General features: G+C 54.0%; 3 protein-coding genes, 1 long non-coding RNA gene and 1 other non-coding gene across 9 annotated transcripts in view; 4 read left to right on the top strand and 1 right to left on the bottom strand.

The window, feature by feature from the left end:
• Positions 1-4775, top strand: Adat3 (adenosine deaminase, tRNA-specific 3). The gene is made up of 2 exons (NM_001100606.1): positions 1-70; positions 3435-4775. Exon 2 carries the CDS (start codon positions 3451-3453, stop codon positions 4498-4500), a length of 1050 nt encoding a protein of 349 aa, NP_001094076.1. The 5' UTR covers positions 1-70; positions 3435-3450; the 3' UTR covers positions 4501-4775.
• On the top strand, positions 3-12904 carry Scamp4 (secretory carrier membrane protein 4). Its single transcript, NM_019575.4, has 7 exons — positions 3-70; positions 5924-5971; positions 6451-6579; positions 6762-6918; positions 8149-8250; positions 9463-9580; positions 11725-12904. Exons 2-7 carry the CDS (start codon positions 5965-5967, stop codon positions 11902-11904), a joined length of 693 nt encoding a protein of 230 aa, NP_062521.1. The 5' UTR covers positions 3-70; positions 5924-5964; the 3' UTR covers positions 11905-12904.
• On the top strand, positions 6381-6450 carry Mir6912 (microRNA 6912). Its single transcript, NR_105877.1, has one exon. It is a non-coding gene; the product is annotated as a microRNA 6912 (primary transcript).
• Gm31298 lies at positions 10081-19868 on the bottom strand. 2 transcript variants are annotated; one of them, XR_380619.4, is made up of 4 exons: positions 19598-19868; positions 14531-14666; positions 13021-13118; positions 10081-10113 (listed from the first exon to the last, which is right to left on the bottom strand). It is a non-coding gene; the product is annotated as a predicted gene, 31298 (long non-coding RNA). The 2 variants fall into 2 exon arrangements; XR_871877.3 differs by lacking the exon at positions 14531-14666.
• Csnk1g2 (casein kinase 1, gamma 2) overlaps positions 19797-20203 on the top strand; it is an 18096-nt gene continuing 17689 nt past the window's right edge. Inside the window, exon 1 of one of the 4 annotated variants that reach the window (XM_006513011.2) lies at positions 19797-20071. The gene's annotated coding sequence lies outside the window, so the exon portion shown is untranslated. The remainder of the gene's footprint in view (positions 20072-20203) is intronic. The other 3 variants (XR_001779401.1, NM_134002.2, XR_380333.3) reach the window with 3 other exon arrangements.

A 20203-nucleotide genomic window follows, 5' to 3' on the forward strand; every position in this document is an offset into this window, starting at 1 on the left:
GCGGTGGCAGGCGTGGCGGCCCGGTTGCTAGGACTTGGATAAGCGTGGCGTTCGCTCGGGTGTCCCTCAGGTGAGCAGCCGCCGTAGGGGTTCGGCTTTCGCCGTTCCGAATCCGCCATGGGGCACCGGAGATGGTGACAAGGCAAGGGCGGTGGACAGGGAAAGAAGGCCTTATCGGGACAGACCGCGTAGCCTGAGAGGGTTGTGCGCGTCCCGGGAGGCGGTGGGAGTACGCGTGCGCGAGTAGTCAACGCTAGTACGCGTGTGCACAGGGCTTTTCGCCCACCGCGCCCTATGCCGTTGGTTTGCGGCGCACGCGTGTACCCTACTTCTGATTCCGGAAACCCTGTGATTTCCAGCTGCTTCCGGTTGTATGTTCCGGGTCATCACAGTCCCCTGCCTCAGGGTTATCTTATCCACCATCCTTACAGCAGGTGTGCAGTTTCCCTTTAAGCTCTTGTACCCTATGGGGTTTCTTGGGGTATCTTGGTGGTACCAGGGATCGAATCCTGGACTTTGGTTATATTAGACTGGCACTGGACTACTGATCCCCTTCCCCTCCCTTCAGAAGTGGATTCCAGGAGCTTTCGCTAATCTTTGTACCCAGCCCTTAAATGGATGATTCCAGGCAGGGACTCTACCCCTGCGCCACACCCCATCCCCTCACAAGGGGCCCTAACCTAAGCTTCAGTCCCTCACTGGTGGACATAGGTAGGCTCAGCACTGCTGAGCTCTACCCCGAGCCCACTTCATTTTTTTTATTTTGGAAGTTTCCTGTACCGCTGAAGCTGGCCCCGAACTCCCATCTAGTGGCTTATTGAGTGACTTGTATTTCAGGCCTGAGCTTCCAGACCTGATCCTTGTAGTCTGTCCAGCCACGGTCCCATTCTTTTGGACCCTATACCCAGGACCCAAGGCCCATTGTTTGCCTGCAGTTGTTGAATGCAGAGGGCGTGTGGTTCCTCAGAGGTGGGAAGTGTCTGCTGGACCGCAGGTCCTTGTCTGTGGTACAAGGAGCCCCTTTCAAACCTGTTCCCATGCTGGTGTACAGTGGGCACCTGTCACCTAAAACAAGGGAATAACAGGCCACAATTGCAATGAACATGAAGGGCCCCTTTGGCCAAGCATTGGCTACCATCCTATAGCTATTAAACTCCTCTCCAGAGGCCCATAAGCCCAGGCTGTCATCTGTCCCCAAGGCATCCATCTTTCTGTGTCCCTTGTTGTCTAGTCTTGAGGGGACAAACAAAGCTGTGTCTTCTGCCCTGGAGACAGTGGCGCTTTGTAGCCCAGTCAGGCGCTGTGCGTTGTAGGCGTGGTGTATGCCCTGGGGAAGCCAGATGTCACCACGCCCTTCATGGGCTCTGCCTGCCATGGGGCCTTTGCAGGGGCAGCCATGGTGACACCAGGATCTCAGACACCCTTGGTGCTGTTCTCCCTTCTTAGTCTCAGGACTCCTAGTGGCACCCGTGACTCTCTAGTTAGCCCATAGAGACATTCAGTGTTGACCTGGGCAGCTGGGTGAGCCCTGAAAGCCAACAGATGTACCTGAGTCCATCGCATAGGTTCCTGTGGCCAGGTAGACATTGGTGGGGGTGCCAGGATGTGGGTATGATGATGGTCAGGTAGCCCTGCAGGTCGCCTCGTGGGCACTTTTTTCTTTTCTCCCCTATTTCCTTCTCGTTTGTTTGGTGCTCTGTATTTACCTCAGGGTTTGAGCAGGGCAGGCAGATTCCCACCATTGAGCTATACCCCATCCCCTCCTGCTGCGCTGCTCCCAGGATTGCTTGACCCTAATCGCCTGTAGGTTATGGTTAGTTGTCACGGCAAGGTGTGGGAAGGAGCTAGCTGTCAGCCAAGCCAATGATCTGAGGACTAAGGATGGCGAGAGGGTTCGGTAGCAGGAACCGGATGGCAGGTGGTGGTGCCTTCCTCCTCAGATTTGCCATCCTGCCCTGTCTAGCTCTGACTGAGCAAGGAGAAGCCTCTGAGGCCCAAGAGGCTCTGCTCCCACAACCTTTTCTCCGCTGGGCGTCTGGGGAGCCTGGCTTTTCTCCTGTGTGGAACAGCGTGGTGGTGGTGGTGGTGGTGGTGGTGGCTGTCAGCTCAGGCTTTATCCGGGTGCTTGCACAGCAGGCCATGAGCATTGACTGAAAGCTCAGGTGCAGTGGATAGCCAGGTTCCCAGGCTAGCCCACTGAAGCAGGAAGTGGGTTGACTGAGCACACTGGAAACAGGTCATGGGCACGTGCCTGCCTCTCTTGGCAGGGTCTGCATTCTTCTAGGGTGCATCATAGGCCTGCCACCACCTATTTCTGGGGATTCAGAGGGTTGAGATGGGGTCTTGCTCTGTAGCACTGACTGGCTGGCCTCCAACTTACAGCCATCTTCCTGCTTCTGCCCCAGGTTCTGACAGGTGTGTGTTATCAGGTAGATCACCATGGTCATGTCCCATAGAAGCCACCTGGGGTCAGGGACACTGTCAGTCTACCTGAACCCCATTCTCCCATATATATATTCACTGTAGAAAATGGGACATTTAGCAGTTTGGAATGCTAATGCCCAACAGCCCCGGGGCCAGAGCCAGGATCTGCATGTGCTATGGCCACATCCTCTGCAGGTCTCACCTATTCAAGGGCCCATGAGGCTGTTCTCTCATGGGCTGCACTAGACAGGTCCACTCCCCACACAGCAGGCAGAACTCACCTCCTTTTCACTATAGGCCTGAGGTCTTGAAGCCACCAAAGCATGTCAGCAGCCGTTCTGGATTTTTGTTTGTTTTGGTTTTGTTGTTGTGTTTTTGGTTTTTGGATTTTTTTTTTAAAGATTTATTTTATTAATATATGTAAGTACACTGTAGCTATCTTCAGACACTCCAGAAGAGGGAGTCAGATGTTGTTGCAGATGGTTGTGAGCCACCATGTGGTTGCTGGGATTTGAACTCTGGACCTTCGGAAGAGCAGTCGGGTGCTCTTACCCACTGAGCCATCTCACCAGCCCGGATTTTTTTTTTTTTTTTGACAAGGTTTTATGTAGCCCTTCAAAGGGCTGGCTTCAGAATCCCCATGTGCTCCAGATCCTCTGGCCCCTACATGTCCTGGGATGACAGGGTGCTACCAGGCCTGGTTTACTCGGGGCAGGGTCTGGAAGCCAGGGCTTTGTGCATGCTTCTGGGGTGGGTTTTGGATTTCATAGAAATGAATATCTGTCTCCACACTGTCCTCAACATGGCATCTGTTGGGACCACGTGGCCTCGTCAGAGCCCTGAAGAGCCCGGCACGATTATTCCTTATGCGGCCGGGGAATAAGCCAACTCTACCTGGCGCTCTGGACTCCTCATTCCTGGGCCTGGCGGGACCCACCACATCCCAGGACAGACCCCCGCCCCACTGAAGCTGACGGATGATGCTCCAGTTCCATCTCTGTCTCCCACAGTCGAGCCCCGTTGAGGATGGAGCCCACCTCAGGCTTTGCAGAGCAACCTGGGCCTGTGAAGGCTGAAAGTGAGGAGCAAGAGCCGGCGCAATGGCAAGCCCTCCCTGTCCTGTCGGAGCAGCAGTCGGGGGCCGTGGAGCTGATACTGGCCTATGCTGCACCTGTCCTGGACAAGCGCCAGACGTCCCGCCTCCTCCGGGAGGTGTCTGCTGTCTATCCACTTCCTGCCCAGCCCCACCTCAAGCGGGTGCGCCCCAGCCGCAGTGCAGGAGGTGCACAGTCATCGGATCTGCTGCTGTGCTTGGCAGGGCCCTCCGCGGGCCCGCGCTCTCTGGCGGAGCTCCTTCCCAGGCCGGCCGTGGACCCACGTGGCCTGGGCACACCTTTCCTGGTGCCTGTGCCTGCCCGGCCGCCCCTCACCCGAAGCCAGTTTGAGGAGGCACGAGCCCACTGGCCTACATCCTTCCATGAAGACAAGCAGGTGACCAGTGCTCTGGCCGGGCAACTCTTCTCCACGCAGGAGCGAGCTGCCATGCAAACCCACATGGAACGGGCGGTATGTGCGGCCCAGAGGGCAGCGGCTCAGGGGCTGCGGGCAGTGGGCGCCGTCGTGGTGGACCCAGCCTCGGACCGCGTGTTGGCCACAGGCCATGACTGCAGCAGTGTAGCCAGCCCCCTGCTGCATGCCGTCATGGTGTGCATCGACCTGGTGGCCCAGGGGCAGGGCCGCGGTTCCTGTGACCTCAGAAGCCACCCGGCTTGCTCCTTTACACAGGCCACTGCCACTCAAGGTGCCCGAGCCGGTAGCGTGCGCAAGCTGGATGAGGACAGCCTGCCCTATGTGTGCACTGGCTATGACCTGTACGTCACCCGAGAGCCCTGTGTCATGTGTGCTATGGCCCTAGTCCATGCCCGCATCCAGCGAGTCTTCTATGGGGCTCCCTCCCCTGATGGTGCCTTGGGCACACTCTTCCGTGTCCATGCTCGGCCAGACCTCAACCACCGCTTCCAGGTGTTCCGCGGTATTCTCGAGGACCAGTGCCGCCAGCTGGACCCCGACCCATAGTTCTGGTGACCTGCTTCTAGACCATTCTCTGCTCCTGGCCAGCCCGTGTCCCCTGCGGCTCCATGGCCTGGGGGCCTCACCCTCTGTGATGATACTGATCACCTGTGCCAGACTGTGGGCCTCTCAGTTTCCAGACTGCAGCTTCTCTGCTGGCTGCGACGACAGTGGGGCTCAGCTCTGCTTACAAGCCCAGTGGCTGTCTTACAGTCCCCAGGTCCTCCAGGCTCGGGGCAGGGAGCAGCCATCGAGTGTGAAAATAAAACACCTCAAACCAAGTTGCCGTTTGCACTCAGGTGCCAGGCTGGGCTCGACATCTGCCTCAGGCTGTGGCTTGTCAAGGGGAATGGGCAGCCCTGCTGAGTGCAGCGGGCTCTGCGTGCTTCTAGGGGCAGAAACAATCCAGCAGGCACCCTTGCCTGTCCCAGAATTGTTCGATTCATGGGTGTCTGGATACCTGCTGACTGTTCATGCCCATCCTGTGTACCTCTGTGATGGGGGAGGGGAGGTGGGAGCTCCAGAAGAGTCAGTCTAAGGGTAGTGGGGTGCTTGTCCTCTGAGCAGGATGCTGGAGCATCCAGCATATGCTAGTTGCTTGGTAGGAGTGGTGACAGGGTTAACTGTGTACCTTCTGGCCACCTACAGGAAAGGCAAGGTCCAGGCTGGGTGAACCAAGAAGTGTGGCCCTTCCTAGAGCAGAGGTGGGGCTTGGGTTCTGTCTGCATCTCCAGAGTACTTCCATCCTTCCTTCTCTAAGGGAAACCAGGGCCCTTCCTGGAAGACATGCTTTTGAGGCCACCTCCAGTGACCAGGAGGCAGGGTGGGGCAGGAAGAGGCTTTGATGTAGGCCTGTGAGCAGCCCAACCTGAGACTCTGGGATGTGGTGCCAGTGACACCTGGTTGAGCAGGGCCTGAACTTGGATACCAGGGTGTCCCAGCAACGTTCTCATCTGAAACCCTGTGGGGCCACGCCTGGCCATGTCTTGAAGGTGGCACCTGGGAGCTGAGCTACTGTGAAAAGTAGCTGCTAGGTGCCTTTGGGCCTACCTAAGGTCCCAGTGAGAGCCCACAGATGAGTTCCACGCCCAGGCTTGTGTGACCAGGTGCCTGTCACATGGCAAGGAGCTCTATTCTGGGTGATTTGATAGGATGGGTGTATGAGGGATGTGTCAGAAGTCGCTCAGAGCCATCTGTGGGGCCACTGAGACCAGGACATCTTGGCTCCAAGGCTCTGGGTGGAATCGGCTGGTAGCTTGTCCCATCCCCTTCCAGGGATGCTCTGAGAAGTGACATGAGGCTGGCCCAACACCCACTGAGCCAGCAGCCAAGCTGGCTGGCCTGTGTAGCAGAGCCTGCAGCAGTGGCCTGGGTTAGGGTCTTCCTGGTCCTGGTGGCTACCAAAGCCCTAACACTAGTCTTCTTTCAGGTGGCCCCTTCTGCCTGGGTGCCAGGTCAGCTGATACAGAAATGGCAGGTGAGTTGACCTGTTCCCCACTCCCAGTGAGACTCCTGAGCTGGTTGCAGAGCTGACCAGGCCTCCCCGGCTTCTGCCTTGTACCACCTTGGGTTCCAACCACAGTGAGGCACAGACAGGCCACCGAAGAACCATCATCATCCAGCTTGCAGATGAGGGAGGGTTGGGGCTAGACAGCTGAGAGGACTCTTGACCTCTCCCCTAGGGGCTGTGGAGAGGCCTCTGGCTACCTCTCTCTTCCTGCCACCTTGCTAGCCTGACAACTGGACACTGGGTGCCGACCCTGGGCCTTTATACTGACTGGCTTCCTTCTCTCTACTCCCCAAAACACATGCAATGCTGGTGTGTGACTCTGGCTGCAGCCCAGAGAAGGCATGGCCGATCCTGCAGGGCTGTGTGCTCTATAGCCTGAAGTACAGGGAGGGTGCTCAGGCAGGCATCTGGCTGTAGCAGGCTACCTGAGGGTCTCCTTCCTGCAGGAAAGGAGAACAACTTCCCCCCACTGCCTCCCTTCCTGCCACTGAAGCCCTGCTTCTACCAGGACTTCTCTGATGAGATCCCCGTGGAGCACCAGGTGCTGGTGAAGAGGATCTACCGGCTGTGGATGTGTGAGCCTCTCCGGGTGGGCGGGCCCAACTCAGAGTGCAGGGTCCCCACTGAGCACAGGAGCATTGTGGTCCAGGGGATGTGCAAGGCTCATCCCTAATGTGCTGGTAGGGTGGGTCCCTGGGCCCTATCCGAGGTCCCTGGTGACTTACCTCCTACTCTCCCATCTATGTCCCTCTTCCAGTTTACTGTGCCACTCTGGGTGTGAACCTGGTGGCCTGCCTGGCCTGGTGGATTGCGGGCGGAGCTGGTGCCAATTTTGGCCTGGCCTTGCTCTGGCTGGTTCTCTTCACTCCCTGCAGTTATGTGTGCTGGTTCCGGCCTGCATACAAGGCCTTCCGGTAAGCCTGGTCTAGGGGCCCTCAGGCCACAGAATCTTAGACCCACTCCATGGGGTGAACATGCTTAGAATTGTATCCAGGATAGGTTTCGGCCACATTACCAATAGTTGTCCTCCACTTATTCAGTGTGGGTGGCCATTTATGTCATGGTCAGCAATCAATGACCATAGGCTGCAGCTAACTGCTGTCTTGGGGTTGCTGGGATGGATCCCAGGGTATAAGATACTAGGCAAGCAGCTTGTGAGCCATGTGCCCCTGTGCCCTCCCTTGGTGCTGTGGAGTGTTCCTGCAGGAAGGTATGGTTACAGTTCCCCTTCCTGCAGCACCCTCTGGATTGTAGGCCTACACTCGGAGACACGAGTGTGTATGTGCCATGACACAGCGTAGCAGTCACAGGATAGTTCTTTTTCTACCATGTAAGTTGTGGGGATCAAAGTCAGGCCACCAGGCCTGGCAGCAGCACCTCTACCCTATTTTAAGTTTTTCTAATGGCTTCAGTGAGCCTTGTGGTTTCCTGACTACAGAGTACCTCAGTGTTGAAGTGCAGTAGGTTAGCTTCAGTGTTTGCTTCTAGAAGATTCTATCACCCCAAAGGAAGCCAGCCTCCACAGATCCGCTTCCTATCTCTGGATTGGCCTGTTCTGGACACTTAGTATGAAGGCACATACTTGGTGGCCTTTTGTGTTTGTTTCTCTGAGCACAAGGTCCCTCGACTGTGGCATGTACCAGAGCCTTGCACCTGTTTGGGGCCTCATAGTGCTCCAGCCTGTAGATGGACCCTGCTGTGTCCACCATCTGTCCATGGGCAGATGCCCGCAAGCTGGCTCTCCGAGTGTTGTTTGCTCATAGGTGGCACCTGAGGTACAGACTGAGAGTGGGGAAGGCCCGGAGGGCTCCTCAGAGAAACAGATATCTGCTCAGCCAAGTCATGGCAGGAGCAAGAGAGCCCCAGAGCGAGACCCACCTTCCACTCCCAGAAGCCCCCTTCCTTCCAAGCAGGAGCAGCCTACCGATGGCCCTTCACCCTCACGGTGACAAGGCGTTTTTGCCACTCTCCATGATACTGGGGCTCCAGTTCTGCCTGTGGTGTCCCCTGAGGCAGTGGCATCCCAGGCTGAGTGCTTGGAGGAAAGCCTTAGTCACTTCAGTCCATGAGGGACAAGGGAACCTTGACACTCAGTCCTCCCTCCTGGGAGTGTGGGTGACCCCTGCATTTTCTGTCACTTGCAGAGCCGACAGCTCCTTTAACTTCATGACATTCTTCTTCATCTTTGGAGCCCAGTTTGTGCTGACTGTCATTCAGGCCATTGGCTTCTCGGGCTGGGGCGCATGGTAAGCAGAAAACGGAAAGATGTGTGTTTCCTGTATGCCTGTGTGTAAGAGTCTCTGCCAGCAAGGGTCCAGGAGGCTGCCTTCCAGACAGATGTTAGGAGAGTGTGCAAAGAGAAAAGCTTGTGCCATGGGCTACCAGCAGGGGGCACTGCCCAGCTGCTCCCAGGCTTGTCTAGATCCCCTCCTGCTCTTTTTTGAGGGTCTCACTATGCAGCCTTGACTGGCCTGGAACTTAACAGAGGTTTGCCTGCCTAGCTGCTGAGAGCTGGGATGAAGGCATGTGCAATTGTGTCTGGGTGTTCATTTCTTCTGTCTCCAGATAAGGTCCCCAGGTGTCCTTACCTGTCAGCTCCTTACCTTTCTCATGAACCATGCTCTCCCACCCTATCCCTGGACGCTGGAGTCTGTAACCCTTGAACAGCCTGTCACCCACCCCATCACCTGGCCACGCCACCAGTGCCTGACTTAAGATAGGCAGGTGGCAGTCTTAGGATGAATGGGCTACCAAGGGGATACTGAGGGTGGAGCCCTGCCTAGCTACCTCCTGTTGCCACCCAGCAGCCCTGGCCTTTAGCTAGACATTTTTCCTAGCTGTCTGTACATGCTGCTCCTGAGCCCCTACCCCCCAAGCCAGTGGATGGTGGACATCAGGACACTGGGGTTTACATATGTGCCAATATGAATAACCAACCATTCTATGTGCCCGTGACTGAGCACATGCCTTTAATCCCAGCACTCGGGAGGCAGAGGCAGGCAGATTTCTGAGTTCGAGGCCAGCCTGGTCTACAAAGTGAGTTCCAGGACACCCAGGGCTACACAGAGAAACGCTGTCTCGAAAAAACAAACAACAACAACAACAAAAAAGAAACCTGTGGAGAATGAAAGACGCCATACTCATCTGCTGGAGGCATGGAGGCCTTGACATAATGTTGTTGGTTCCTGTTCACAGTGTGTTCCAGGAACTGAAACCTGCCAAATTGTGTGTAACCATCATTTTGGGTTTGTCAGTCACTTTCTGGTCCTTAACAGAGCCTGGCTCCTTCAAAGGTACTTTTTCCCCTCTGTTGGAGCTCTGTACATATGAAGGAGAATAGGCATTATTTACTGATTCCTGGTTGATTTGTCAGAGCTCTTTGTATATGGTAGAAGACAGCAGGCCCTTCTCAATGTGCTGAGCCCTGTTCACTCTCTATCCCCTCTCTCCCTCGGCAGTGGTTGGCTGGCAGCTGTTGGCTTCTTTGGGACCAGTGTTGGGGCTGCTGTGGTTATGCTGGTCCCGGCCATCCTGTTTTCCTTGTCCGCCCTTGTGATGGCCGTCACTATCGTGAAGGTGAGTCCTCTGGTCTGTCTCCATCCTAAAACTTCCACCAGCCACAAAGAATGCCCCATGTCGTCAGCTGCAGGCTGTGATGGGGAGTCTTGCTTCCTGGGAATTCACAGGGTTTGTGGGGGACACATGGCCCTCTTCTTAGGTGTCCACACCTCAGATCCCAGGGGAGGGCAAGAGTGTCCTGGTACCAACAGTTTAGGCACAGGAGCCTTCCCTGTGAAGAGGGCAGAAGCCCCCCCAGGCCAGCCAGGTTGACCAGACAGACATCACAGTGACCTGCAGGAGCCCTCCCTGGACACATGCCTCCAGAGACAGCACAAGTCTGCCACAGACAGCTGTGGAGCTGGCAGAGATGCCTGATAGGAATGAGATAAACCTTTCTTTATTTCGTTTTTTTTTGATTTATTTATTCTTATACATTTTATTTATTATTATACATTGTAGCTGTCTTCAGACACACCAGAAGAGGGCGTCAGATCTCATTACAGATGGTTGTGAGTCACCATGTGGTTGCTGGGACTTGAACTCAGGACCTTTGGAAGAGCAGTCAGTGTTCTTAACCGCTGAGCCATCTTTCTAGCCCCCCCTTTTTTGTAAAAGATTTATATTATGCATACACACACACACACACACACACACACACACACACACACTGGCACTGTCTTCAGAAACACCAGAAAGGCATCAAATTACAGATGGTTGTGAACCACCTGGGTTGCTGGGAATTGAACTCAGGATCTCTAGAAGAGCAGTTAGCTCTTAGCAACTGAGCCATCTCTGCATCCCCAAGAAAAATCTTTTTAAAAGTTTTTTTTTTGTTTGTTTTGTTTTGTTTTTACTGTTTGTTTCATGGGCATGATGAACCCAGGGCCTTTCGAATGTTCCAGGCTGCCACCCTGCCCAGCACAGAGCCCTTATCCATTTTCGAGGTTGCTGTGTGTGTAGGAGTGAGCAGCCCAGGCCCTAGAGCAAAGCCTGAGGTCCTGTAGTGCTGACAGAGGGAATCCAAGATGGCACATGGCATCCTTACAGTAGCAACCCTGTCTGGCACTGGAGATCACACTGTCCAGGTGCCAGAGCTGCCCTGTGAAGCTAGAGGTGGCAGGTGGCCCCCTTTACAGAGCCACTCCACATCCCAGGCTAGCCCAGGAACACAGGGTACACAGGAACACAGGTGAAGAATTCTTAAGAGGATGGGCCCCAAACGTGGATGAGAGGCTGCACGTGGCCATGCTGGGCTAGGCAGGCCTGGGAAGGTGAACTGGGCCAGTCTGGCTTCAGGGCCTCTGCAGGTTTCGTTTGATTTTTTTTTTTTTTTTTTTTTTTTTTTAAATTGGGAGGCAGGGTCTCATGTAGCCCAGCCGGGTCTCTAACTCACTGGGTAGCAAAAGATGACTTTGAACTCCTGATTCTCCTACCTCTGACTCTGGAGTGCTAGGGTGACAGCTGTGTCACTGCTCCTGGCTTGTGTGGTGCCGGGGAGGATGGAACCCAGGACTCGTGCTTTCCACAGTGAGCTCTATCCCAGCCCTAGCCTCATGGTTTAGCCTTGGATGACCTTGAACTCACAAAGGTCCACCTGCCTCTGGCTCCCACTTGAGGATTCAAGGTGCACTACCATGCCTGGGTTTTCATTTATTTTATTCTGAGACAGGGTCTCACTATGTAGGTCTGTCTGTTCTGAAACACTCTGTAGACCAAGCTGGCCTCAAATTCAGAGATCCTCCTGCCTCCTGAGCAAAAGGTTAAAGGTGTGTGACACTACTGTCATACCCCAGCTTTTTTAAAAAAGAAACAAAAACAGCATCTGTTTACCCCAGAGTTGCCTCACACTGCTGGTCTACTGTGTCTCAGCACACCTGCCTACCCTGCACCACCACTACTGTCTCCCTCGGGGGCTGTAAAAACACAGTCACAGGTCACACAAACACATGTGCATGCATAAATGCGTGATAATGAGATGGCACAGTGGGGTGGCACATGCCTGCTTGTTGAATTGGGTGTCCTGTGGGCTATGGAGGCGGGTGGCAGTGTGGAGATTTGGCACCAGGTCCTGCACTACCCTGCATTGTCACTCAGTTCACAGTGGGTCCCTGTCCCTGCCAGTACACTGACTTCCTCTTCTATATCCTTGCCCCTGCCAGGTGCACAGGATCTACCGTGGGGCTGGTGGAAGCCTCCAGAAGGCACAGACAGAGTGGAGCGCTGGTACCTGGAGGAACCCACCATCGAGGGAGGCCCAGTTTAACAGTTTCTCTGGGAACAGCCTGCCTGAGTACCCCACTGTCCCCAGCTACTCGTCCAGCGGAGGCCACTGGCCTTAGGCGGCTGCCTGGCCCCAGCACCATGGCTCTGTCTCCTGTTACCACCCTCGGTCCTGAGGTCTGAGCATCTCTCAAGGGTCCCAGGAGGTCCTTGGCCCATGTTCATCTCTTGCCCAAGCCCTCAGCAAGCACTGCCCAACAACCATTGTCCACTGCCATCCTACCAGAGCCTGGCTGGATTTGCCCTGCTCCCACCTGTTAAGAGGGTAGAAACCCTCAGCCTGTGCAAGGAGAGGCCTCAACCTCCAAGCGCCTGTCCTTTGTGTTGCTGAGATGTATAAAGCCAAACTCTGAGCGCTTGTGTAGATGGGTGTGAGTGGACAGTCAGGAGCATGGTGGCTGTGCCTGAATCCTCTGTTCTGCCATCCACTATACCTGTGCTCCTCTGGACCCTGCTACTTCCTTGTCCCATCCCTTGTGACAGTGACAACCTGCTGTCCCCTCCACCACCCAGGATCCTGAATAGGCCTTTGCCCACTTGCAGACCCTGATCCACTTGGTTGAGGGTGCTCTGGCTGCCGGGAGACCCCCTCCCTCTCTGTGGGCAACTGGTGGGAGAGGAACAGGCTCTGCTACCTGGCAGGCCATACCCCCAGCCACAGGACTGCTGGGACAGATCTGTGCCTTAGAGAGACCTGTACTTCTCCCCACACCCTCTGCCTTCCCGGGGTAGCTGTGGCCTTGCCAGAAGAGCCAATCTGAGTTTTGGAGTGTCCACAGCACCTCTGATGACATTGGACTCAATATTCTTCCTTGTGACCCGATGTTACCAGCCAAGTCACCAGGCCTCCCCACAGGCCTGTGTGCCAGTATCATGCCAAACTGTTGGGGCACCTGCCCTCTACCCCATCGTGTCATGGAGATGGAGTCAAGTGCCCGCCATGGGTAACACCCTACAGCCACCTGCGGCTCTTCCCTGTTCACCCCTGGGTATGTGCACCCACACGCCATAGTTGGTTTTGTTATGTGAGAATATTCTGGAAATAAATTCTCTTTCTGCAGCAGGGCCTTTATCTGTGGATGGGAAAGCATGCACAGGGCGGAGCCTAGAGGTCAACATCACTGCTGCTCTCTGTTGCCACACACCTTGCTCCTTTGAGACCATCTCCCACTGACCTGAAATTGAAAGGGGCCGGTGAGCTCCAAGGATCCTCCTGCCTCTGTCTGCCCAGGGCTGGGGTTGTAGGCAAACCCCACCATGTTCTGCTGTTTACCTGCATGCAAAGCATATGTAGTGACATACACACGCCCAGAAAATAAGACTACATAACAAGTTCAAAGCCTAGGCTACATGGGGCTCTGTCTCAAGAAGCCTTCAGAAAAGGCAGGTGCTCATGGGAGCACCCATGGAAATGGGGTCTTTGCAGAGATTTACTGAACCTGCTGCTAGGGTAGTCCTAGACACCCAATTGCCTGGTGCCATTAAAAAGCAGAGAAGCAGACAGGTGCCTGCTGTGAGGACAACCACAGACAGGGAGATGGGGCGATGTGTCTATAAGGACAAGGGTTGCTAGCTGCCATGTGTCACTGGAAGCAGGCAGGAATGGACTGCCTACAAAGTGGCCACTTTGGGGCCATCCCTCTTTGTTCTTTGCCCTCTGTGTTCTTCCACAGAATGGAGACAAGCTTGCCACAGGGCACCAGCTTACTGTAAGCTTGTTTTGTTTTGGTTTTGGTTTTGCTTTTTTGAGACAGGGTTTCTCTGTATAGCCCTGGCTGTCCTCAAACTCAGATCCACCTGCCTCTGCCTCCCAAGTGCTGGGATTAAAGGCGTGTGCCACCACTACCTGGCCCCTGTAAGCTTGTGTCACACACAACCCATTACCACACATAGGAGTGACAGTTGCTGCAGGATCAGGGATAGTAACCCATCCTCTCTCCATGGTTATGGTGACACTCTGCCTTCAGCTACCAAGGGACACTATGGACTTCTCAGACCAAGTGGCCCGTTGTCCTCTCCTGAGTACTGCCCTTCCTGGAACAATGGCGCAGGTCCCTCTTTGCTCCATTCACACTGGCCTCCCACACTGCCCTGTCCCCAAAGTCCCTAATACAATCCCACACTGTGACCCAGTCTCTGCCTTCTTTTTAATCTTCTCTAGTTTTTTGTTGGTTGGTTGGTTTGCTTTTTGTTTGTTTGTTTGTTTGTTTGTTTGTTTTTTGGTTTTTCGAGACAGGGTTTCTCTGTGTAGCCCTGGCTGTCCTGGAACTCACTCTGCAGACCAGGCTGGCCTCGAACTCAGAAATCCACCTGCCTCTGCCTCCCAAGTGCTGGGATTAAAGGCGTGTGCCACCAGGCATGATGGTTTGCTTTTTTAAAACAAGGCCTCCTGTAGCACAGGCTGGCCTTGAACTATTGATTGTCTTGCATCCACCTTTTTTTGGGGGGTACTGGACGTCAAGATAGGGTTTCTCTGTGTAGCCCTGCCTCTTCTGAAACTCACTCTGTAAACTAGGCTGGCCTTGAATTCACAGAAGTCCTTCTGCCTTTGCCTTTCAAGTGCCACTGCTCCACTTTTGCCTCAGCTGTCTACATGCTGGGATAACAGGTATATTGGAGCACTCTGCACTGAGCTGTTCTTTATTGGTGCATTCCAGTCACATCTCTTTCTGGTGTCCTTGTTACCTCATCTGCTGGCTGGACAGGATGCTAGGGACACAGTGCAGAACATGTTCATCTCAACTCGGGAAGAGATTTGGAAGTTTCTCCCTGGAGTTTTCATTTAGGACGGTTCCTCTAATCTTTAGAACGCACTGGAATGCTTTAAAATGGGGAAATAGAGGAAAGTTATATATAGAAACACTGTTGTCAGAATCTGGGGGATTGGGGAGGGTTCCTTGCCAGAGTCCACCTTTTCTCAGGATGGTAAGTAGATAAAACATACTTGTCTCTTCCCTCCAAAGCAGACATTACCAATCAACCACTCATTCTAACAATCTCTGGGCCGACATCACCAATCAATTGATGAATGAATGATTTCCTCCATGCTTTGCATAGGACAGAATTAAGCAAGCAATCTGCCAGCCAATGTCTTCCATTCTATGGGCAGGGTGGGCATCACAAATCAACTGATGGACAAATATCTTCCTCCATTCTTTGCACAGGGCAAAGATTAGCAGTTAATCTCACAGTCAGTGATGCCCTCTTCCACTCTGCGTACAGGTCAGGCATCAATAATTAAGTCAGTATGTCAGTGATGGCCTCCCTCCTACGTATAGGGAAGATCAAGTCAAGTGGCATCCAAAGGAAAGCACATGGCAGCTCAATTCCAATTCCACTTTTTAGACATGAGGCTGAGGCCCAGGACTTTGTGCAGGCACACCCCAAAACAAAGTGAACTCTGGCAGGGCAGTGCCTATGGCTCCCACACGCATCCCTGGGAATTAGCTTGGGCTCTAGCTCCAGGTGCAACATCAAGAAAAAAACGGCATTGAGTCTTCCAAGGCCGGTTCTTGCTGGATGACCCAGACTATCCTGTCCCCTTAGAGGGAAACTACCATGGTTGGGATGGGGTGGGGAGCTGGGCATCCTGCCACTCTGAGGGAGGAAGCCGTTTGTAACCGGAGTCTCCGAGAATATCAGTGCAGGGTGAGGGCAGCTGTCATCTGCTCGCTCAGCATCCTGTGCCTTTTGCTCGGGACAGGATGTTGTCAAGCTGAGCTCTCTCTGCTTCCTCCAACTACCAAGAGCTCCACTTACAAGCAAGTGATGAAGTCACCTGGTCTGCGGGAGCTTTCTACCCTGGTGTCTGGGTGGGGGCTCAGCGGGTCCTACTCACCTAGCACACATTCTCAGGAGATTAGGAGTTCTAGGTCACACTCTGCTACATACAAGGTTTGAGACCATGAGATTCTGATTTAAAAAAAAAAAAAAAAAGGCCGGGCGTGGTGGCTCACACCTTTAATCCCAGCACTCAGGAGGCAGAGGCAGGCAGATTTCTGAGTTCGAGGCCAGCCTGGTCTACAGAGTGAATTCCAGGTCAGCCAGGGCTATACAGAGAAACCCTGTCTCAAAAAAACCAATAAATAAATAAAAAAATAAAAAATCTTGGAGTCTGGAGAGAGCTCTGCACTGGCTGCTCTTCCAGAGGACCCAGGTTCAATTCCCAGCAACCACAGGACAGCTAACAACTGTCTGAAACTCCAATCCCAGGGGACCCAACACCTTTACACAGACATGTACACAGGCAAAACACCAATACACATGAAATAAAAATAAGCAAGCCAGGCATGGTGGCTCATGCTTTTAATCCCAGCACTCGGGAGGCAGAGGCAGGCGGATTTCTGAGTTCGAGGCCAGCCTGGTCTACAGAGTGAGTTCCAGGACAGCCAGGGCTATACAGAGAAACCCTGTCTCAAAAAAAAAAGGAAAAAAAATAAACATAAAAAAATCTTGGGCAGTGGTGGTGCAGCCTTTAATCCCAGCAGTTGGGGAGGCAGAGGCAGGCGGACTTCTGAGTTCAAGGCCAGTCTGGTCTACAAATGAGTCCTAGGAAAGCCAGGGCTACACAGAGAAACCCTGTCTCAAAAAACCCAAAAATAAATAAATAAATAAATAAATAAATAATATATTCTTGGTGGTGCACACAAACTTTTATTTCTAGTACATGGGAGGCTAAGACAGGAGGATCTCTGTGAGTCCAGGACTACATAGAAAGTGTCAGGTCAGTCTGGACTACACAGTGGAATCCTGTATACACACACACACACACAGTCACCAAGCAAACAAAAACTTCTTGGCTTGCTGGGATGACCTGAGCTCAATACTCAAACCCTACACAAGGCAGAGGGAGATGAGCTCCATTACCTTAACGTGTGCTGTGGCACATGCAAGTGTACATACACACCCCACATACAAAATAAAATCTTAAAATATTCTAATATCTGCTGAGAATGACTGTGTATCAGCTGTTGCCCAACACCTGATTGGTGAATTGTCACAAACTAAACCTCACCCTGGGCCACAGAAAGTGTGTCTCAGGCCAATGTGGACCTGCACAGTGCCAATCAAAACAAACTCAAGCCCAAGCAAACAGTGTAGGTGCAGGAAGAACGGGAGAAAACGCCAGCATTTCAGAGAAGCAACTGAGCCAGCAGCCTGATCGAAGCTGCACATAAGCAGGAATAGTTCCAGCTGACTTCACTGGCTCTTTCTGCCATTTAAAAGACTTTGTGACGCGGCCTCTGTAGCCCAGGCTAGTCAGTGTGAGATTACAGTCTATGGGCTCCAACTTGACTAGATGTGGATTCCGGACAACCTCATGGTTGTCAGGGGAGGATCATCCGCTCAGGGTTGGCCAATCAGAGTGGGCAAAGGGGTCAGGCTAAATTATCCCAGGGGAGGATCTGATTGGATTGTGTTGGGCCAATAAGGTAGGTTGGGTGGTCCTGAGGTCCAGGAGCTGGGTACTGCAAAAGCTCCTCCTTCAGGTGTCCCCTTCTTTCTCCCTGTTACCCCACTGGCCCTCACTGCTTCACAAAAGCAAGAACTGTGGTTTCACCCATCTTGCTCCTTCCCCACCCCACTTGAGCTCATACCACTCCCTTAGCTGCAGCCCTGAAATGGTTTGAGGACACTCCACCCCACTACAGCTGACATTGGGAGGTCGTAGTATCCGCCACTTAGAAGCATGGGAACAGGGTGTTGTTAGATGAATCCATAGTCTTTCTCGAAACCTTCAGTGTCTATATCGGAACATAGAAGGGAGTCTTAAATGAGGGAAACCGAGACTCCCCAGCCTGCAGCAGGCAACCTGGGGCTGGTCCAAGTTCTGCAGGGACTGCCCTGCCAAGAACAGTCTCTTGTACCTAGTTGGGAAGATAGCTCGCAGTGTTTCATTTACTCTTGGATTCCCACCATGTACCCACAGGTCTTGCCATTAACTTAAAGTTAGAGGAAGACAGTTGAGGACCAGAGAGGGCGATTGGTCTACAGTCACATGTGTTGTTACTGCCTGGACCGGCTCTAATCCCGGCCTCAACTCCTGTATACTTTCAGCTCCACAGCCACTCGCTGGTTTGAAGACGTAAGTTACCAACCCGCCCATCCAAGGAGGAGTTCCTGAAGAGTAGGGGGATAAAGTAAGGTCATGATGTCTGCAGAACGAAAAGTTTGACTTCTCCAACATCTGTGAGACTGTGTTCATTAACTGATTCATTCAAGCAGTCATTGCACATCGGTTGAGTACCGTGTGCACACTCCTGCTCTGACTCCCGGAACACAGACTTGAGAGGAGACACACACCATCACACCACAGCTCAGGAGAGAATCATGTTGTAGCAAGAAAGGGAAAAGAGGCTGCAGTTGGACTTCTCTACAGCCAGCAACTTCTGGAGGTGTGCTCAGCTACTTAAAAGCTTCACATTCAGCTTTCCCGGTGGATACCATAATCACCCCTTGCTTTTTATTTTTCTTCTAAGCCCTAAGTGATGAGGGAGAAGATGGGGTCTGGCCTTTCCAGGGGCTACCTGGCCAAAGCAATTTATTCTCTGGGACTTCACCACCCATGCCATCATCTGACACTTGGGCTCCCCTCCCCCAGGTCTGAGGAGTCCCTGGATAGTTCATCGTTTTTAGTCTCGGAGACTGAGGATTTATAACTAGATTTGTCGCCTTCAACATAATATGTCCACCGCAGAGGCTGCAAGGTTCATGGGGCCAGCCTCCTTACATCAGGGTCTTGGGCAGCACAGGACTCACACAGGGACCCTGCTTAGCCGCCACCCCCCCCCCCGCCTTTATTATCGTGATGCATGAACAAGCAGGTTGAAAGATGCACCGACTGAGTGCCAGTTGGAAGCAAAGCCTGTGCTAGGCGCAGGAGGCTGGCAGGGGAGCTGCCATTTGGCCCCAGGTGACCTGCTGCAGGATTGGGACCCCAGAGGTTCTGGCATCTGGGAAGATATGGCCGTGCAAAAGAACGAAGAAAAAAACTAAGGATGAGGGGGTCATGTCTGTCATCCTAGCACTTGATGAATGAGGCAAAAGGGATTACGAAGAGTTGGGGGGCAGCCTTAACGACATAGTAGGGCTGTCTCTAAAATTAAAAAAAAAATCAAAATAAAATTTTAAAGAATTAAAACCGAGACAGGCAGTGCTGACTCTGACCACTTGCCGCTAACCAAAAGCGACATTTTGCTGCGGTGCGGACCATTAATTTTAGAATAGTATCTTCTTTTATGGAAACAACTTCCGGATCCAGCGCCAACCTCAACCACCACGGAGATCACGCCCCTCTATAACGCCCACCGTGACGTCAGGTGGCGAGACAGTGACGTCACAGACATGGTTGTGGGTTGGCGCCCGGGAGACCGCCACGCGTCTCCATGGCAACGAAAGGGTGCTGCCAGGCGGATTGCGTAAGCCCCGCCCCCACAAGGGTGGGTCCGCTGCTGGTCCTATAAACAGCTCAGGTACGCTCCCGTAGTCATCAGTCTCTGGTGTCCCGCGGGACCTGCAGACCAGCGGCCTCGGCTTGTCCGCAAAGCGCGGCGGCCGTAGCGCGGCGAATCCTTACCAACAGGCGCCGTCGCAAAATGGCGTGTCCACTTCTCGGTCACGCCCCTACGTTTTGATAAAGCTTCGCTCCCCTCTTCCCACCTACACCCTATTGTGGTAAAGCTACGCCCTACCAGCAGGCCACTCCCACAACCATCGTAAAGCGCTCAACTTGCCTCTAGGCCACTCCCCTACCTTGTGGTTAAAATACCGCGCTCATCTTCAAGCCACGCCTTCACACTGTCGTAAAACTTCACCTTCGCCTCAGAGCCACAGCTCCGACCGTCGTAAAGCGCCGCGCTCCCCTCCAATACCGTACCCACACTGTCGTAAAGCCGCGTTCCGTTCCTTAAGGCCACGCCCCGCGCTGTGACGTAGAACGCGCACGCCTCTCGCGGCTCGGGTTGCGACTGCGCAGTGGAGCGCGGAGGCCGCCGCCCCCCGCTGGCGGACGCTGGCGGCGTAAGGCGCGCGGGGGCTCCGCGGAGCGGGCGCGGCGGAGCGGCGGAGCCCGGCCCTCTCCGCCGAACATGCCGAGGCCGGCCCCGGTAGCGCGGGAGCCGGAGCGGGGGCCCGAGCCGGAGCGCGAACGTGCGCGGGGCCCGGAGCGGGGGACGCCGCGCTGCTGAGCTCGGCCACCGCCGCCCGCGGGCCCCAGGCGGGGCGCAGGTAATGTTGCGCGCGCAGGGTCGGCCGTGCCCCACCCCCGCCGCGTCGGGACCCCGTGACTCCCACTGACCCCGGATAACCCCACTCCGCACCGGGTCGAGCATGGTGTGCACCCTGCGTTTCCTGACTGGG

This window comes from Mus musculus, chromosome 10 (assembly GCF_000001635.26).
Source record: "Mus musculus strain C57BL/6J chromosome 10, GRCm38.p6 C57BL/6J".
NCBI lineage: Eukaryota > Metazoa > Chordata > Mammalia > Rodentia > Muridae > Mus > Mus musculus.

Bases quoted from the DNA above. Each gene is read 5' to 3' on its own strand.
- Scamp4 (NM_019575.4), top strand. The intron at 6,580-6,761 runs GTGAGCCTCTCC...TCCCTCTTCCAG, and splicing joins GATCTACCGGCTGTGGATGT to TTTACTGTGCCACTCTGGGT. The intron at 8,251-9,462 runs GTAAGCAGAAAA...CTCCCTCGGCAG, and splicing joins TTCTCGGGCTGGGGCGCATG to TGGTTGGCTGGCAGCTGTTG.
- Adat3 (NM_001100606.1), top strand. From the start codon at position 3,451: ATGGAGCCCACCTCAGGCTTTGCAGAGCAACCTGGGCCTGTGAAGGCT.